The sequence below is a fragment of the Hydra vulgaris genome, chromosome 08, assembly GCF_038396675.1.
Source record: "Hydra vulgaris chromosome 08, alternate assembly HydraT2T_AEP".
Classification (NCBI taxonomy): domain Eukaryota; kingdom Metazoa; phylum Cnidaria; class Hydrozoa; order Anthoathecata; family Hydridae; genus Hydra; species Hydra vulgaris.
This window is the reverse complement of record NC_088927.1, coordinates 47,283,401-47,304,291: the sequence shown is the minus strand read 5'-3', so window position 1 is coordinate 47,304,291 and position 20,891 is coordinate 47,283,401. Positions and strand designations below refer to the sequence as shown.

The 20,891-nt window shown below is 29.1% G+C and overlaps 2 protein-coding genes across 2 annotated transcripts in view; one reads left to right on the top strand and one right to left on the bottom strand.

The window, feature by feature from the left end:
- The window catches only part of LOC101236294 (RING finger protein 151), a 28,841-nt gene extending 17,169 nt beyond the window's left edge, over positions 1 to 11,672 (bottom strand). The window contains exons 1-2 of the mRNA XM_065803833.1: positions 11,336 to 11,672; positions 6,219 to 6,327 (exon numbers count right to left, since the gene is read on the bottom strand). Of these exons, the coding sequence (XP_065659905.1) occupies positions 6,219 to 6,327; positions 11,336 to 11,349 (123 nt within the window). The 5' untranslated portion in view covers positions 11,350 to 11,672. The remainder of the gene's footprint in view (positions 1 to 6,218; positions 6,328 to 11,335) is intronic.
- Positions 11,673 to 14,760: 3,088 nt separating this feature from the next.
- LOC136083373 (52 kDa repressor of the inhibitor of the protein kinase-like) lies at positions 14,761 to 16,095 on the top strand. The gene has a single exon (XM_065802768.1). It carries the CDS (start codon positions 14,761 to 14,763, stop codon positions 16,093 to 16,095), a length of 1,335 nt encoding a protein of 444 aa, XP_065658840.1.
- The last annotated feature ends 4,796 nt before the right edge of the window (positions 16,096 to 20,891 follow it).

Genomic DNA, 20,891 nt, shown 5'->3' with positions numbered 1-20,891 from the left:
TTAAGCACATAAAAGTATGATTTTTGCATTTAAAAAAATCAATGATGTAAATTTCATTTAAATAAAAGAATTATAATTGCACCTCCAAAATATAACTTTTTATATATATTAATGATCTGGATACTTGTGTGACAAACCATATATTAAAATTTGCTGACGATACCAAAATATTGGCTAATGTTAATACCAGAGGTGATAGTTGAATAGCAAATGCAATTTAATGTTATGAAATGCAAAGTTATGCAAGTTGGAAAAAAGAACATTGATTATGAATACAGTATACATGAGTTATTCTAGAAGAAATTGAGACTGAAAAAGACCTTGGGGTTGTAATATCAAATGATTAGAAAGCATCTAACCTGTGTAGGGAAAGGAAATATTAAAGTTTTTCCTAAAACCAGTTTTTTGAATAAACTGCGGTTTCAATGTTTAAAAACCTGTTTTCCGGTTTACTAGTGCATTTTTTGTTATATATATTTCAGGGGAACAACAGCAGCAAAAACATAAATATATATAGCAACAATCTCATATACATACATTGAATACAATTGTTAGTTTTACGTTTCTCAAGACAATAAGCATGTAAAAAACATAAAGCATTAAGGGTTTCATCATTTAATCTTGACCTTAGTTTAGTGACAAATAGACCACTTACAGAAAATGATCTTTCAGCCTCCACACTTGTTACTTGGATTGACTTGTGCCACAAAGAAAAAAAAAAAGCTGTGTACAACAAATCTAATTTGCTTGTTCTTTTTTTTGTTAGCTCAAATAACTGCCATTTCTTTGAGCATTAGTTAGAAGTTGATTCTATTTTTTGTTTCTTTGGTGAAACCCTTTTGACTGTCTCTCTGATGGAGAACTTGAGCTTTTCTGACAAAGAAGTAAATTGTTGTACTCGTTCCTGACTAGTTTCATTATCTGGCAAATTTTCCTCACCTATAGACTCTTTTTTGCTCAAACAAACGATTAAACAAACTTGATACAGTAGTAGCAATTGCATTTCTCTTTGACATGAAATTTTCAAAAATGTCATGAGTTGCTCCATTAATGACATTAGGATTATTCAGATATTTAACTAAGTTTACTAATATAGCATTTCTCAACTCAGTAACTCTTTTAGTAAATAAGTAAAATTTAGTCAAGAACTAGTCTACTTTTTTAGTAAAAAAGTAGAGTTGACTCTACTTTTTTAGTGAAAAAGTAGAGTTGACTCTACTTTTTTAGTAAAAAAGTAGAGTCAACTAGCTCTTGACTAAAGGTGTTTTCCTGGCTTTTTAGCTGCTTGAAAATGAACTTCTGAATGCCATCAGATGAGAGTAAGTTCAAATCTCTTCTGCAAAGTGCCTCATTTTGTTGGTTCTAAAGCATTTACTAGATTTTGTAAGGTTCAGATTCAAAAAAAATTGCTTGATAACTCAATCAGTGCTATTTGAATATATTTCTTGAGGGTAACAAATCTTGATTTCACATCTAGTAAGCTTATGTTATTAACTTCTTTCCTAGATTGCCTATATAGAACATCACAGACAGCCAAGTGGATTCAATGTGCAAGGCAGAGCTGATGGTCTGGTAAAATTGAGCTGCCAAATTTTTTTATTACAGCAGCTCCATCTGTGATTATTCCAACAATATCACAGGCAAAACGTAGCCCAAATTCTTACAGTTTCCCGTCAACAATTACACAACATTTCTCTGCTGGCATAGACCATATTGAACATTTGATAACCACATTGAAACAGAAGATATATGAACATAAATGTTCATTCCATATGAGCATTTATGTTCATATATCTTCTGTTTCTGGATGAAGTATACTCATCAAGGGTTAAGCTAAATTTGTGACCAATAAGGTTCTTTTCTGCAAATTGCTGCTGATATGTTTTCTTGATATCTTTATAATGTTTTATCAGCAGAGGTTCCTCCTTTGCACATAATTTCTTGGTCGCAGAGCTAGCACTTGGCCAATTCAAGTTATTTTGAGTACAAAAAGCACTTCCAAACTGATGTGTTCTCTTTGTGGACTTAAGAAAACAACATTCATTGTTTTTGTGATAATTTGTTTCACTTTTTTACATCACAAATTGAATGTTTTCATTTATTTTCTCAAGCAACTACACATCAAGAAAAGTGTTTTAGAATTGCCAAATAACCAAGTAAATTTTGTACAAAAGATATATATCCAAAAACCGGTTTTGAAAATAACATTTTCGGTTTTTGATTTCTTAAGTTTTTCTGGCTTCCGGTTTTCCTTTCCCTAAACCAGTGTTTAAGGACTTATGACAATGCAAACAAAATTCTAAGATTGATAAATCGCACAATTGCCCATAAACCTCCTATTATTATCATGAAAGTATATATATCATTAGTTCATCCACATGTAGAATATTGTACATCTGTTTGGCCACCTTTTTATGTCAAAAATAAAGAATTAATTGAAAAAATACAAAATTGTTTCAGTAAAATGATAATAGAAGTGGAATAGATTCTATCTGTTGATCAGCAGAATAGATTCTATCTGTTGATCAACCTCGCACCCCTTCTTTATCTATTAGGCTGGCGCAGATGTATTTTTATTACATTGCTTCAAGTTTAGGATGTTGAATGCTGGATCTTCTTGACTCAATGAATGGGTTTTGAGTGTGTCTCTGTTTTTATGACTAGGCAACTCAATCTATTTTTTGATAGTCAGATTTCCCGAACTCTGTGGTAGCTTTCAGAAAGGCTGATTCCACCAACAGCTGAAAAATATCAAAGTATTAACAGTGCCATGTTGCGCATGGATGGTGCCCCTGTTTGCACTTTAAATGTGCATTGTCAAGGCCACATTTAGAGCCCTTTGTTATGGCCTAGGGTTTATTAATAGTAATGAGGCAATTGCTTGGACTATTAAATAGAGTACTGAGTATTATCTGTACTTTGAGTCAAGTTCTTTAACAAATTTAAAAATGAATAAAGTACCAAAAACTATAAACACAAAAAACCATTGTCATCACCTAGTTCTCTAAACCTATCATTCACTAATACTTGTGGTCTTTGAAGTAACTTTTCTTAAGTTATGTCTTATCTCTTACAAAGTTCACCAGACCTACTTGATCTTTGAGAGACTAATTTGAGTTCAGCTGTCCCATCTTGTGATCTCAGTGTTGATGGTTATCTTCCTTAAACTCATAAAGACTCCAATAGTCACATGCTTGGCATGGGCATTTACATTCATAAGAATTCACCCATTATTATTTTCTGAGCTTTCGTTTAGCACCACTTCATTCTATCGCCTTTCTCTTTGTTCTATATTGCTCTCCTTTGTCTCAGGCTGCATTCTGTTTGATGTTATTTCTGAACAAATTGACCAAACCCTCTCTCTTTATCAATTAGCCAATATAGTTGTTGGTGACTTTTGTCTTTCTCAATCCCTAACCCAAATAGTCAACTTTCCAACTCACTTTCCAAACAATCTGAATTATTTACCTTCTCTATTCAACTTATGTCTTGTTTCTAATCCTAGTCAGTGCTCAGTTTCTCCACATTTGTGATGGCCCTTGGGTAGAAATCTTTTGCCTTCCTGCTGATAAATGTCCTTCTTACATAACTTTGTGGATTCAGACTGGCATGAAATTTTCTATTCCCTCTCGATGATTCCAGGTGAGGCCTCACTCTTCCCCATGGTTTTCCTCACATTATGAGGAAAACCATGGGGAAGAGTGAGGCTGCAATTTCCAATCGAAACCGTTACTTCCACATCCATCAGCAAAACAATTGTCCAGATAACAGATGTCTGCTATCACTGCTAGAAACCATAGTAAAAAGGTTTTGTCTAACGCCAAAGCTTGCTATTCTCAGGTCATGAAATCTCGTATTTCATCACAAAAATTAGGCTCCTGTAACTTCTGAAGAATCTTTAATAGCATCAATAATATGGGCAAATCTTTAACTCCACCACTCTTGTACGGTTCAGACTTTGTCACCTTACCTAAAGAAAAGCTGAATTGTTTGCTAAGAACTTTTCATCAATTTCATCTCTTGATTCCACTAGTTGCGTACTAACTGATATAGCTGTCAAACAGGTTGATCCATTGCTTGACATTCGTACCACTCCAGCTTCTGTATCTAAAGTGATTTCCTGCTTAGACTCTTCTACAGCTTGCGGCCCATGCATACCTGTTATAGTCTTGCAGAAGTGTTCTCTGGAGGTGTTGACTATACTTTCAACAACTATTCAACAATAGCTTATCAGAGTCTTGTTTTTCAGTCTGCTGAAAAGCTGCATCTGCTATCCCTATTTTCAAAAATTCTGGCAAGGGACCTGATTCATCTAACTACCCTCCCATAAGTCTTCTTCCTATCATAAGCAAGGTTTTTGAATCTTTAATTTACAAACACTAAATTTCTTATCTTGAATCTGATAACTTACTTTCTGACCATCAAAATAGATTTTGATCTTCTTATTTTACAGCTGATTTGCTAACAGTAAAAACTGATAGGTTTTATCGTGCATTAGATAGTGGTGGAGAGGTTAAGGCCATTGCTCTTGACATTTCAAAAGCTTTGGATAAAGTTTAGCATGATGGTCTTCTCTATCAGCTTTCTTCTTACAGCGTATCTAGTAACATCTTTAATATTATTGAATCCTTCCTTTCCAATCCTAGTATAAAAGTTGTCCTCGATGGACAGCACTCTTCTTCATATCCTGTAACTTCAGGGGTTTCTCAAGGTTCAATCGTTGGCCTTATACTCTTTTTAATCTATATTAACGATCTTCCAGATATTTTCATATCTAAGGTGGCATTGTTTGCTGATGATACTACCATTTATTCTTGTTGTGATAAGAAACCAACGCTCTCTCTTTGCTTGGAGGGGGCATTTGAGCTTGAAAAGGATCTCACTTCTGCTACAGCATGGGGCTCACAGTGGCTGGTGAACTTCAATACAGATAAAACTCAATTTTTTTCAGTTAATCGTTATCGCATTAATTTAGATCTTCCTAAATTTATGAAAGGTAATATACTCAATGAGTCAGCTACCCTCCATCTTCTAGGAATAACTCTTACTTCCGATCTTTCTTGGAAACTATATATCAAGTCCGTAGCAAAATTAGCATCTGTTAAGGTTGCATCTCTTTATCGAGCTCGACACTTTCTTATTCCGGATTCTATTCTCTATCTCTGTAAATCTCAAATCTGGCCTTGTATGGAATACTGTTGCCATATCTGGGGCGGATCTTCTAAAAGCTAGAGTCTCTTGTGCCATCTACTAAAATTCATTCTTGTGTTACTCGCCATTCAATTAAGTCCCATCCTTTTTCTGTGACTGTTCCTTAGTGCTCCAAAAACTCTTATTCCTCTAGTTTTTTTTCTAGAACATTGATTTTCTATTATTTCATATAAACTTTTTTTGAATTAGCCACAAACAAAAGAAAAAGAGGTCACCACTGGTTAAGCATAGTTTCACAACTGTGGTCAGATAATATTTCTTCTCAGAACGTGTAGTCAACCTCTGGAACTCACTTGATAATGATACTGTAACAGTCATTTCCATAAATTGTTTCAAATCAAAACTTAATAAGTTACACACAACAAGGATGGGCTTTTTTATAGGAATAATGTCTACATATCTTAATTGGTCATAACTGGCTTAGCAATACTGGTATGGCCATACCAAGTAAATAACCAGGTAATTAACAATAATGACAACAATGTAACAACTCTGGTACTAACAGTACTTATTAGTTTATAGATGTAGTAGAGACACAATATTTCAGAAAGCAACAAGATGTATTTTAAAATGTTGCTGTCATTTTATAATGTTATGTATATTATGTACAACACATTTTATTTTACAATCAATATAAATTGTAAGTAACTCAAAATATTAGAAATAAAAAAAAAAGTTTTATACAAAGGTATTTAGAGATATTTAACCCCAAACATGGACCATATTTAATTTAGTTTATAAACTGGATGGTAAATATTTTGACAATTACAATGCATTCAATGTTTTTTTCATAAATAGGAACCATTTGTTGAAGTGCGAAACAAAAAGAAAAGCATTTGATTTAATAGACTGGATAATTTGGAATGAAGTTAACCAATAAAAACAACATCAACGACAACATTAAAAACAAAAATAAGTAGCCTCTTTTATTGTGGCTCCCTCATCTTTAAATAGGAAAATGCAGTAAAAAACAAATAAAAAAATTATTAGAAATAAATGAAAAATACTTCTTTACAAAAGCTATGACCACAAGGAGCACGAAAAGGTTCTCGAAAAACATCTTGACAAACAGAACAGTACAAATGCACGCTGACTGATTCAGGATTTAGGAAATGTCTAAAAAAATATATGTTATTACTAATTAATAAAATGTATACAAACTAATAAATATTATTGATTATATTTTTGTATTAACATACAAATGCTTAAATATTTTAATTAGCATAAAATAACTTTGTAAATTTATCTAAATAAATGAGATAGTTTTCTTTTTATTAGCATTGAACTTATTTATAAAATATGTGTTAATCATTATAAATGGAATGGTTAATAAAATGGATGAAATTAGGAAATAAGTAAGTGAATTCAAGCTACACATACTTGCATTTGTTGAAACACATATTATTGATGATATTTATAAAAAATAATTTAAAATTGAATGCTATTTAACATGTTAGACAGAGAATAAGCACACAGATGTTTGTTATACTATAGTGAATGTTATAGGGGATGTTTGTTATATTATAGACAAGACATTAAATTAAGAGTTGTAATAAAAGTAAAGTAAAGAGTGTGACATCTGCTTCTTAATGCAACATTACAAATATTTAAAAAAACATTTAATATTTCTGGATTATATATATCACTTTAATTGTATGCCAGCGTGGAAAATAAGGAATTGAAGGAGAGCGGTCAATTTAACCGGCCAACTCAAGGAGTTGATGGTCAAAATTTTTCTTTTTTCTTTGTTTAAATCTTAGTAATAGTTCTTCTTGACTAAATTTATATATTTGTATATAAATAATTTATTATATTATTTTAAACTTTATAAATACAAAAATAAGTTAATGCTTGAAGGGTAAAGAATAAAATTATTTAAATAATACCAATTTTAAATAAAACAATGTTTTTTTTAAAAGCACACACAGACAATTGATAATTTTTAATTTATTTAAAAATAATCATTTCATTGCAATGACTTCGAATCAAATGGTGGAAAAAGCTGCGCAAAAAATAATAGAAAAGATTATATGAAAAAAAAGTACAGTTAAGATTATGTTCTTAATTACATATAATAATTTCAAATATATTAAATATTTAGTTAATAACAATATTACTAACTCTTGTTTATTGCTTTTTTAAACTGAATATTTAATACTTTAAATTGTTTCATACATTCGTCTTCCTTAGTATTAAACAATTTGTTTAATGAAACAAATTTAAAAAATTTAATTTTGAAATTAAATTTTTAAACGTTAATCAATTTGTTTAATGAAACACTATAAAAATAATTAAATTTACATAAAACGAGATTTTTAATAAATATATATATTTTTAATAATCCTGTTATAAAAAAAAAGTGCAAACGCTCAATTCATAATTTTTAAATTAATCTATAAATCATTCATTTATTTATTTGCAATTTTCGGGATAACTTATGAGGAAATAAATAAAAAGATTTAGAGAAAAATAAAACAAATTGACTATGTGCAGATGAGAGAAAAACTGTTCATAGTTAAATACATAATTTATTGTATATTATTATATTATTATTAAAATAATATATAATATTTTTATATTAAAATAGCAATAAAATAAGAACTTCAATCATTTAAGAAAATATAATTTTCACCATTGGTAAAATCAAATTAATTTAAGTAAGTGAAGCAAAAAACTTAATGATTATAGTTTACGCAGTTATGTAAATGTTACCTATGTTACATGCAATACATTTGTCAACATTACAAAGCAAGTTAATGTGTTTTGGATTGTAAAAGCAGAAAAATTACTGGTTCCTATTAATATGCAATAATCATTAGATAAAAGTTTCAATATACGATAAATTTAATATATGCTCAAATATAGTATAAGTAGCAGAACTAATAATATAAAATTAATAATAATTATCAATTTTTAATTATTGAATTATGTTGATATAAATTAATAATGAGTTTTTAATTATTGAATTATATTGATAAAAAATAAATTTATTGGAACGTTTTTAAAACGGAGATAAAAACTGTATTGAAAAATAAAAGGATTAAAGAAAAAATTCGCTTTAACTTCTTTTCGCTTTCAAACTTTTTGCTTTAACTTCTTTTCGCTTTCAAACTTTTTGCTTTAACTTCTTTTTGCTTTCAAACTTTTTGCTTTAACTTCTTTTTGCTTTCAAACTTTTTGCTTTAACTTCTTTTCGCTTTTAAACTTTTTGCTTTGACTTCTTTTCGCTTTCAAACTTTTTGACCTAATTAAAGCAATTAAAGTAGCGTATCACAAACAAGAAAACTTTTTAAAATGTTTTTATCAAAATTTAGATAATTTTATAAAATGTTAGTATATACATTTTCCAAATAACATCCTGATTATTTGCCAAACCTTGCTTTTAAATTGATTTCTTTTTCAACCGGTCTATTATGATAGGCAAGAATTGATTTTGGAGGTCAAAATAGCATTTTTAGTCATTTCAGGCGGTCATTGACAGTTGACCAACCGTTATTTTCCAGGCTGTTTTATGCAGCATCTTTTTCAGATTTTTAGGACAAAAGGGTAAATAACATTAGTGCCAAGTATAAGAATATTGTCTGCATGGGTGATTTTAATCTGAAAATCTTAAATAAGTCAAGTATAAATGAAAAATTCGCAAATATAAATCAAAATTACAACTTTAAGGTTGTAATTTTGATTTATATTTGCATTACTAATAAATAAATCAACACACATGCTTATATCTAGCATGTGTGTTGATTTATTTATTAGTAATGCAATCGCAGAAGAAATTAAATATAGTGAAAAAATAAAACTGATCTTATCGTGAGTTTGTTTGCTGTAATCATAGAATTTATGTAGAAAAGAAAACATATCTAAATTCAAACTCAAATTTCAGTACTAACAATACAAATCGAATCAAAGTTATTAAATGTTATAATGAGATAGATTAAGAAGAATTAAGTGAACTGATTATGGATACTAATGAGAATAGTAAAGAGCTTCAATCTAATACAAAAGATGTAAATAAAATGGCTGAAGTACTTATACAAAATATTCAATAATGTATCAAACAAAAAAGGCAAGACAAAAGAAGTGAAGAGTAGTGGTAACAGGAATCTAAAATGGTGGAAAGATTATATATTGATAAAAGCATGTAATCAGTTAACAAAAGAATACAAGAAACTTAAGTATATAAAAAAATAAATAGAATAAATCATAAGAAATATAATGATCAATTTAAAATAGTTAAACATTGCAGAGACTACAAGAGTTATTTATTAAGATGCTTAAAGTCAAGGTTTTTTAAAGAAAAAATTGACGAGATTAAACATGATGCTTAGCTTGTGTGGAAAACCCTAAAAAATCTTAATGACTTATCACAAAAAAATAAAAAGAATGTATTTGAAGATATTATACTTAAAGAAAGTGTAAAAGACACTGCAAGTAATAAACTTAATAAATTTTTAATTGTATTCAAGATATTGATAAGTCTATTAAATCTGAGTTAAATTATAATGTCAAACAAAATAACATTAATATTCTCAATGATTTCAAACCAATGAACAGAAATGATCTTGATAATACAGTTAAAAATAAGAAGTAATTAATTTGTTATTGAAGATTGGTGTTGTACCAAAATCATAGAAAAAGTCCACAATAATACCAATCCCTATAATAAACTTACCAAAAGAAACACAAGATTTAAGACCTATTAATATGTTGCCTGTGTATGAAAAAATTATTGAAATATGGGTTCATAAACAAGTATTGTATTTTTTTGAATCAAATGATTTATTGTATAAAAATCAATTTGGAAAGATCAACTTGAGATGCTTTGCAAGTAATTCTCTCAATTTGGAGATTGGCTTTAAACAATAATAAATTTGTAATCACAATAACGCTGGACTTAAAATGTGCCTTTGAAACTATTAACAGAGATCTTCTAATAAAGAAATTAAGTTGCCATAAAGTAAAAATCTTGAATGGATTAAAAAATATTTGTCTAAGAGAACTCAAGTGGTAAAAAGTAATGACAAAGAATCTGACATCATGTAGTGTGACATAGGAGTGAATCAGGGGTCTGTTTTAGACCCTTATCCTTTATTATGTACATAAACAATATAACCAATATAATAATACTGATGATAGATTAATCTATATCAAAAGTGCTAACTTCAATGTTGCAATTGTGAAGCTAAATGAAGATTGCAAAACATTATGATTAAATAACAATAAATTAATAGAACATTTTAATTTATTGTAATGTTAATAACAAGTTCATTGATTAAAAAAAAAGAAAAAAAATCATTGAATCGTTATCATATCATTAAATCTATATCATTTAATAAGTCACATAAATCAATTATCTTGGATAACAAGAAAATTAAGTTCTCTGAATGTGTCACGTATTTGGGCATTCAATTTAATGAAATTTTAAATTTACTGAACATATCAAGTATACTGCTAAGAACTATAACTATTATGTTATAAACAGTTTATATTGTGCCTCAATCTTTTTAAATGCAAATGAAGGTGATAATTAAATACTTCAGAAGTTGCTGAATAAAACTATGAGACTTATTCTAAAATGTGATTGCATAATTAAGGTTTGAATCTCATTCATGAGGTAGTAACTAATTCAAATAATAAGATGTATGTAAATGTTCAGAAAGAACAGTGACTTACATAAATACAATACAAGAAACGCAAATAATTTTTGTATGGAAGTGAAAAACAATATAAGTGGGCAGAAATCAACTTTCTGTAATGGAATCAAGCTATGTAATTCAATACCTGAAGAAACAAAAAATGTAGGAAATAAAAGTTTCAAATCAGGTGTAATAAAATTTATCAAAAATAAGTGGACAGAGTAAGCGTAGACTTATCAAGGCTATAATGTCATGATTATTGAATAAATAAGTGTAATTTTCAAATAATAATAATAAGTAAACATTAGCATTAAATTGCTATCTTAAACAAGACAAGAACAACAACAACAACATATAATTTTTATAGTTAAAATGTTATAAAAAAATTAAAAAGTAATAACATACAATTATTTCAGTTAAAATTTAATTTAGTTTTAATTATGCTTGGTTTAATTTTTTTTATACTATATTTATTGTATTTAACATACCTTGCTTCGTCCATTCTTAATAACAGATGTTTCCTGTTAAGTGTGTTTCAAGTTAGCATATGACTGTAACAAGCCTCACTTTTGTTATATATAAATTGTATTATTCATTCAATAAGTACTCAATACCTATTTATTCTTTTATAGAGCATAATTCTAGTTTGTGAAAGTATACAAACAAAAGTAGGGACAAACAATAAGAATCATACTTTGATAATTTTTAGGGTTTCCAAAAACCGGTTTTAATTAAAAAAAAAACCGCGGTCAACCGTGGGTTTCAGTTTTTCTTGTTAAATAATAAAACTCGGGTTGCCAACATTAAGATATTGCTGACCCGGATGCATATTTAGAAACCCTCAGGGTCAGAATAGGCAATCTGATTATATGAGCAATCTGATTCGCCAATTTTAAAAGAGAGGCAGATGCGCCTTTGTTGAAAAATATATTTATAATCTAAACAATTATTGAATTAAATTTCATAGTAATATGAAATTTATTTCAATATATCATAATGATAAACTAAGTTTCTTAATACAAGTTTTGTGTTACTATCAACACAGGAAATTAATTTTTTTAGTGCAGAGTAGTTAAAATGTATCAAAATCTATTTGTACAAGAGAATTTCGACTCGTAAAATTCTCAAAATTTCAATTAAGTTTATCTTGGTGAAATGGAAAAAAAAATTGAAGTCAAGTGTTGAAGTCAAGGGCGATTTTACGTGTGTTGAGGGGGGGGGGCGGGGGATGTTACATTTCCCTGGCAATTGTAAAATCAAACTCAAAGTCGGTATTTTTTTGAATAAAAGTTATAGTCAGTAAATTTCATGGATAATTTTTCAACATTATTTTTATAGAATTTAAAAACAACAAGTTTTTTGAGTATTTTTAAAATCTGCTTATGCATCAGGCAACCAAAAAAGTTCGTGCAGTTTATCCTAATTGCCTATTTCTAAGAAATATATTAAGAAAACTGGTTGTGGTGGGGGGATAATTTTGCATAGAAATTAAAGTTTGTTTAAGAGAGAATCAATCAGTGTGTTTCATAAGTTTTATTAGTGCGTTTTAAATTTAAAAGTCTTAAGTGGAGTATGGCTGTGTCAGATGCGATAATTCGCGCCTGTTTATTTTATGAGCTCAAACTTGGAACCAAAGCTGCAAAAGCTTGTCGTAAGATATGCGCTGCTTTTGGGGAAGGTACCATAGGTCAAAAGTGGTTTGAAAAATTTTCTTCTGGAAATGAAAACCTTGAAGATGAACCAAGATCTGGAAGACCATCCATCGAGCAGGACGCCGGTCAAACATGTCAGGACCTTGAGATTTAATGTGAGTGATGAAACTATTTGTTTACATTTGCACCAACTTGGAAAACGTTAGAAGTTGAGCAAATGGGTACCTTATGAGTTGAGTGAAACAAACAAGCTACTTTCCCGCCACAGTTTAGTGCCATTTTTTGACCGGATGTTGACGTGCGACGAAAAATGGATTATTTAACCGATGACTCCTAAACCAAGCATTCACCAACAAAAGGTTTTACTGTGAGTATGGTTGACTACAGCAGGTATCGTTCATTATGAGTTGCTACCAAGTGGACAAACCATTACTGCTGAGATATACTCAGCCCAATTGGACAGAGTTTCGGTTGCTCTTCACCAAAAACAAGCAGCTTTGGCAATCAGAAAAGGTGTTGTATTGCACCATGACAACGCCAGACCGCACACCGCAAAAATCACTCGGGAAACTCTAGCACGTTTATAATAGGAGATTCTACCTCACCCTCCGTATTCACCAGACCTTGCGCCAAGCGACTATCACCTGCTTTTGGCCCTGGATAATCATATGAGGAATCGACAGTTTCGAAATAGAGAAGATCTCGAAAATGAGTTAATTCAATTTTTTAGCTACTAAACTCAAGGCTTTTATAAAAATAGAACATACCAGCTTGTTTCACGATGGGAGAAAGTTATTCTTGCTGAAGGAGACTATATTTCAGAATAAACTTTATCAAAACTGTTTTTATGTGTATTTATTTATGGATCTGCAAAACCACACGAACTTTTTTGGTTGCCGGATACAATAGTCGCGATATAATTACCTTTTACAGTGGCGATATCTATTTTTTTTGAACATTTTATTGCCGACTAAACTTGGACTTTGTTGAACACGGTCGGTTATACTTTGCTAAAATAATGCATAAATAAAATAAATAGATATTATATGTGTAAAAAATTTTGTCTTCATCAAGTCTTTGTGTTTTCAGATCAAGTCTTGGTGTTAGTTCTAAATTGTTCACTCTAAGACCATTTATTAAAAAGGGTCTTAGAGTGAGCAATTTAATATTAATATCTTACATTAATAAAATACTATATATTACATTATTATTTTAATATTTACATGTATGACAATATTTCAGTATTTTCCTGATTTTTATTTTAATGATATCAATGCTCTATTACCGACATCAATAATAAAAGGAAACAAAGTCAATCTTTTGGTCCCTGAGCTTTATAATTTATTTAATAATTTTTAATTAACACGAGTAATTTATATATTTTATCGTCAAAACACTACTATAATTAGCAGTTATATTATATTTAACCATTGAATAACAGAGATCTATGTTATCTCGAGATAACTATATATTTAAGTTATATATTATTTTACAGGAGTCACTTTCGAACCATACTTTTATCGAACTCTGAAATGGAAGTAACATGTTGAAATATAAACGATGTAGCTCAGAATTATATAAGTAAATTTTTACGAGTCTAAATGATAAAAGGTTGATTTTAAATGAGATTTGATTGTTTTGATGTTGATTTTCTAGATTTTTTAACTTTATCATTTGTCTTTAGTTAAGCAGAATTTAAAACCAAAAAATCCAATTGATTTTAAACTTTTGTGGAAAAAAGTCATTAATCAACAAACTGCATTTAACAAAATAGATCGAGAAAAGTTAAAAGGTATTTTTCATTTGTTGAATAATTATTGACATATCATTTTTATTATCTAGTTATAGTGTTATTCAGTAGTGTTCGAAAAATGCAAAAAATGGTTTGACTGTTTGTATATTATTACATATATATGCATATTATTTTTATATAAAATATTACTATTTAACTATAAACTTTCATTTTTAATTTCTAGTCAAAGTTAAAAAAAGAATCCAACTAGTTAATGAAAAACAAATTATTGATGCTGTGGAGACAAAAAAACACCCATGGATATCTTGTATTGGACTATTACAAGCCATAAATTAAGAATTTGAGCAATGTAATGAAGTTTTAAATAATGTTAAGAATTCAATGTTTCCAAACCCTGTACTCTTTTTGATCAATAGTATAGAATACATATCAAGTATTAGAAATGGTATTTGTGATTACTTATGTTACGCCAAAAAAGTATTAGATGACTTAATGATTGGAAATAAACATGACAACATTAGTGCAAAAGAAAATGGCAGAAAATGAAAAGCAGAGGAAAATTAAAAAAGGGAAAATTTTTCATCTGTATCTCATAATGTTAGATTATTGTGCATTTACTAGCCAATCAAGTGGTGTTGATTTTATTTTTAATAAGTCTCCTCGAGAACTGGCAATACGTGAAAACTATGAACAAGAGTTTAACAGAAAAGCAGTCGGAATTTCGATTGATGTGGACCGCACTTTAGGAAGACAAGGGTTGGCTTTTCGCAGCCACAAAGAAAAAGAAAATAAGTCTCAAGATGGCAACTTTTATCAAATGTTTCCTTTAGTTTCTAGACACAATGCAATCATAAAAAGATGGCTTAGTGATAAAAATATGCGTACTCACCATGTTACATATCTTGGATGTCAATCCCAAAATGAATTTGTAGATCTTCTTGCTGCAGAAACTCGAAAAACTATAATTCAAGAAGTTTCCAAATCAGAACTATTTTCTGTTATGGCTGATACCACACCAGATATATCTAACAAAGATCAATTGGCTGTATGTATAAGATATATTGATTCAAACGGCAAAGCTAATGAACGATTGCATAATGTTATTGAATCAACTACAAAAACTGGATATGAAATCGCTAAATATATTTATAACTGTCAAGTAAGACATAAAATTAACACTGATAATGTAGCGTTTCAATCGTATAATTTTGCTAGCAATATGAGCGGACATATTAAAGGAGCTCAGCATTGCTTTACTGAATTTGTCGGCCACGCTGTTCCATATATACAATGTCAAGCACATCAATTAAGTACTTTTCTTGAGCATAGTTATGATGCCAGTCCTGTAATTGGAGAATTTATAAATGTACTCAAAAATATTTATGTATTTTTTTCATCCAGTACAAAAAGGTTCAAAGATTTAACAGACCGTATGATAGAAATTGAAGGAAGTTTACAGCTAAGAAATCTATCGAAAATAAGATGGACTGCTCGAGCAGAAAGTATAAAATCTGTGTGGACATCGCTAAATCCAATTGTTGATACATTAAAAGACATAACAACTTCAAATAAATTTAACAGTTTAACAAAAACTAAAGCTCTTGGATTAAAAAAAAATATATTAAGTTTTGATTTCTTTGTATCGTTAATGTTCATGAAAAACATCATGTCCAATCTTAAATATTTAACCGAACATTTAGAAACAAAAGAATTGAATATATGTGATGCAATAGTACTAATAAAAACTATTGTTTCTTACTTAGCAAATTTAAGATCAGATTCTGATAATATGAATAACTTGATTGAAAGCTCAAAAAAAAGCTGCTCAATTGTATGGAGTTGATACAGATGCAGATTATAAACGATATCACAGAGTTAGAAGCATGCCAAAAAAATTGATGATAATTCTAATAATTCTGCAAACATTGATTTGTTAACTTTTTACCGAAAACAATTTAATCAAGTTTTAGATACTTTTTTAAGTTTGTCGAATCAAAATCTTAAAGCCTTCATTGAGAAACTCAAGCCGATTTTTAGTATCTTACATATTCCGCTAAAGTTTACAGCTGCTTCACCAGAAAATTTAGAAAAAGTATTTTCACTTTTTCCTCCTAAGAGTCAAGCTGGCTAATTATTAGACTTTGATGCAGTTGCTGCTGAATGGGAGATATTATGTCATCAATGTTTAAGTTTAGCAACAATAATGGAAGTAATTGAGAAATCTCACGAATTGAACAATTTATTATCTTGGGCAAATCAGTTATGTCGCCTAGCTTTAACAGCTCCAATATCTACAGCATCAAATGATCGTACATTTAGTAAATTAAAGTTGGGTAAAAATAGTTTGCGCTCTACTATGACTACTAAAAGATTAAGTTCACTAATGATGTTAAGTTTTGAAAAAGATATTACTGACAAAATTGATATTGATTGTGTTGTTAAAAAACGATCTTCCGCTAAGCAAAGAAGAACAAAATGTTGAAAAAATCAAACTCTAGATCTTTAATTTTTTATATTATAATATGGATATTATAACGTAATTTTAATTTTCTTTCGAAAAGTCTTTTAAGTATTACTAGGTACCCTAATAATATTTAAATAACTGGTAACTTAAATTTAGCCTGCTAAGTTAACTTTTTTTTGAAAACTAAATTTTTTGCACTTAAACCAAAACGGTTAGTCGACGAGTGTACATTTTGCTGCGAAATTCAAATTTTAAAATATTTAGTCGACTAGAAAGATTCGCTAGTGAGATTTTATCCGCCTATTGTCTTAATGTATCGTTCCAAAAAAATGTGCTTATGAATAATGGATGCAGAGAAAAAACAAATTCTCAAAATGTCACGTGACGGATTTTTGAGTCCGTATTTTTCCTAGAATCGCCTCTGGTTGAAGTAAATTCGAAAAGATCTCTAAATGTATTTCTCGTAAAACATGTTCTTGGCCTTAAAGCATACTCAAATACAAAGTTTATATACAGATGTACGAGACTACTTGTGAAGTACTTTTGCATATAAAGATTATATGCAGTTTTACCAGACTACTGGTGAAGAACTTTATTTATATGTTGATTTATATATTAATTATAAAGAGTTAAACATTTGAGTTTTTAAATAATGAAAATTGGTACTTATTGCAAAACTAGCTAACATGTTCCATGGCAATATATGAGCTCTGAGGAGATTTTGTTTTCATGTTTTGTTTCAGCCATAGTTTTAAGGAGACTGATATATTTTTTTATTACATAACTCAACGCCTAATAAAACATCGTCTTAAACCATTAAACATTTTTTTAAAATTTTGGCAGGCTACAGTAACTAATACATAAAATATTATTTGAAAATTTAACAAAAGAAGTAAAATTTATGTTTGTCTACTGAACAGTAATTTTTTGTACAGTTACATATAAACACTGACATTAAAAGCAAAAAAAAAGTATTGAAGTCAATTAAGTTAACCAAACAAAAGTGGTTAAAATCAAACGATTTAAAGAAAAAAGGGTAATAAAAAAATACAATAAAATTATCAAAAAAAAGAACAAAATCAGTTGTTTTGCTATGAATATTTTTGTTATTATAAAATATATTTTGCATGTATAAACTCTTGAAACATTTAACTTGAATTTGCATGTGTGCAATTCATGTAATGTTCATGTTCTATAAAGCATGCTCGATACAAAGTTTGTATGCAGTTGCACCAGACTACTGGTAAAGTACTTAAAGTATAATTTTTAGACTGAGACAGAGGTTATTCTAAGCTGGTTACTGCATCTTTATAACAACTTGTTAATTATAAACATTTAAATTTTTGGAAAAAGAAATTTTTTACAGATGTTTTACCAAACTAGCTTACGTGTTCCATGTAAATCTACGAACTCTGAAGAAGTTAATGTTTAACCTAAGTTAATGTTTAACCTAAAGGGGTACGTCAATATTTTTCTTTACTTAACTTTAGTAAAGCATCATTCTTGAACCTTCAAACACTTTGTGAAAAATTAAAAAAAGTTTTAACTTTATCATAAATAGGATAAAAATTGTATGTTAATAATCAATTGGAAAATTTAACAAAAAATGTGGTATTTGTTTTTCTACTGAACAGTTCTTTTGTACAGTTACACTTTTGTTTAGTTTACTATATCAAAACTTTATTACTATACATTACCAAAGGCAACCTAAATAAGCTCTTGCTTACAATTGCTTTTAATATAAAAGGGTTTCAAATTATCTGGGGTAGCTATAACAACCAATAAACAATATTCTGAAACTTAAAATGTTATAATGATGTATCTAATTTATATATTGGTGATTTAGATTGCCTTTGGCAGTCTATATCAGCTCTTGCTTACAATTTATTTTAATTTGAAAGTGTTGCAAATTATCTGGGCAAGCTTATAACAATTAATAAGCAATATTCTCAAACTTAAAATCTTTTATTGATGTGTACAATTTATATATGGGAGTAAGTGTAAAGTTCTGAAAAGAAACTTTTTTAAAATATTCTTCTTGCTAAATGATAGGATTAATGTGAACTTAATTTGAAAAAACTAATATCAAGTTAATAATATTTTATTGATATTACTAGGTAAATTTTTAAGCTGTTTTTTAAAAATCTATCGTAGAAGAATCACAGCATAGTCAAGTTTTACTATCTGGTTTATAGTTTGTTACAATGGTCGTCATTTTTATATCTTAGAGTTATAAAAACCTTTAGGAAAACAAACTAATTTTTTTTAATTTTTATTTTTAAGAAAATATTATTAAAAAAAACAGTGTAGTTTTGTAAAAGTATAAATATTTGTACAAAATTGGATAAAAAAATCATCTTTTTTTTGTTATTATTTGGCAATTACTCAGTTTCACTTTTTTCAATCAATACGTTTTTTGACATTTGTATTTGATTCAAGCTTACGCCCAATAGCCTCTCTTTCAAAATCAGCGAACCAGATTGCGCATATCTCTGCCTATTCTGAGCTTGTATAAGGTTTCAAAATATGCGACCCGCAGAAAAATAAGATTAAGTTAGTATCATCAGTTCTGAAAGCAAAATACAGTGCCGTAACAAGGAAGGAGGGAGAGGGGAAAAGAAGGTGGTGGTGGTACTAGATGCCAAGGCCCCGAGCGTCATTTTAGTAAAGGCCGAAAATGGGACAATTTGACTTTCAATATTTTAAGTTATTTTATTGTAAAGCTAGCAATTTTCATTTATTAGGATTATTTATCTCCTCCCACTTCATCACTCGCAAGTTTCTTTCCTAAATGTCTTGCACGATTCATAACTTAAATTAAAAAATCTCATTTATGTGATAATTAAATTTTGTAAAAATGCCGTAGAAAAAGATGTTGCGCAATATAAAATTGTTAAAAATTTAATAATGGCACCTCCAAAAAAACCATCAGAGGCATACTACAAAAAACAAAAAAGACAAAGAGAAGAAAGTGAAAAGAAGCTAAAAAAATTAAAAAAAAAAGATTTATGAAAGACGCTGATAGTTTTGTTAGTGCATCCCAAAATAAAAATTTAACTGAAAAAGAAGATTCAACTCAATTAAATCCATGTCAAATGCATGCTGTTTTGAATTCATCCAATCAAGATATTAACGAAATTCAGTCTTCCTCGCCGTTATCAAATCAAGATCTAAACAAAACTACTGTTTTCTAAATTTCATCTGATATAGACAAAGCACTTGTTGAGGATTTTTTTGTAAGTGATAATAATAAAATAACTTTCAACCATCAAATCCCAAAGAAGAAGGAAAAAAAGATATTTCAAACACAAATTTTAAGCTATAGGATCCTGCCGCTTGGCCACAAATAACTAATCGAGTGAAGTACTTTTTAATTGAAAATGAACCTGAGCAAGAAAATTGAGAAACCTTTCCATCAACTTCTTCTTCTGATACAAAAATAAGATATTTCAGTTCAAAGTGGTACAAAAAGATGTTTGCCAATGGCGAACTAGTGAAAAGGCAATGGTTGCTATATAGCAATGTCAATGATGCAACATTCTGTTTTTGTTGCATATTTTTTTCCTCAACAAAAGCTAGTAAGTTGTCTGATAATTCTAAAGGATTTAGTGACTGGAAAAAGCTTAATCCCAAAATTCCTGTACATGAGAATAGTCCTGAGCATAGAAAATGCTATGCAATTTGGAAGGAAATGAAACAAAATTTAAAAAAAGGACAAACTTTAGACAATAACCTTCAGAGAACAATAAACCGAGAAGCAAACGAATAGAGGGGCATTTTAAAAATTATTGTTGATGCGATATTATTCTATGCAAATAATAATTTAGCTCTAAGAGGCAGTAATAATGCAATAGGGGAACAAAAAAGAGGAATCTTTTTAATTACCCTAGAGTTGATTAGTCATCACAATCCTCTATTAGCAGACCATATTTTAACAATAAATGATAAAAAAGCTGCAATCTCATATTTTTCACCACAAATTCAAAATAAAAAAAAAAGTTAAAGGAGAAATCCGCTCATGGATTATAAATGCAAAATATTGTTCATTGCTTTTTCACTGTACACCTGACGTTTCTCATAAAGAGCAGCTGAGTGAAGTGATAAGATATGTTCTTATAAAAAATGGAATGTGCTCAATAGAAGAAAGTTTCGTGGGTTTTTTAGAGAACCATCAA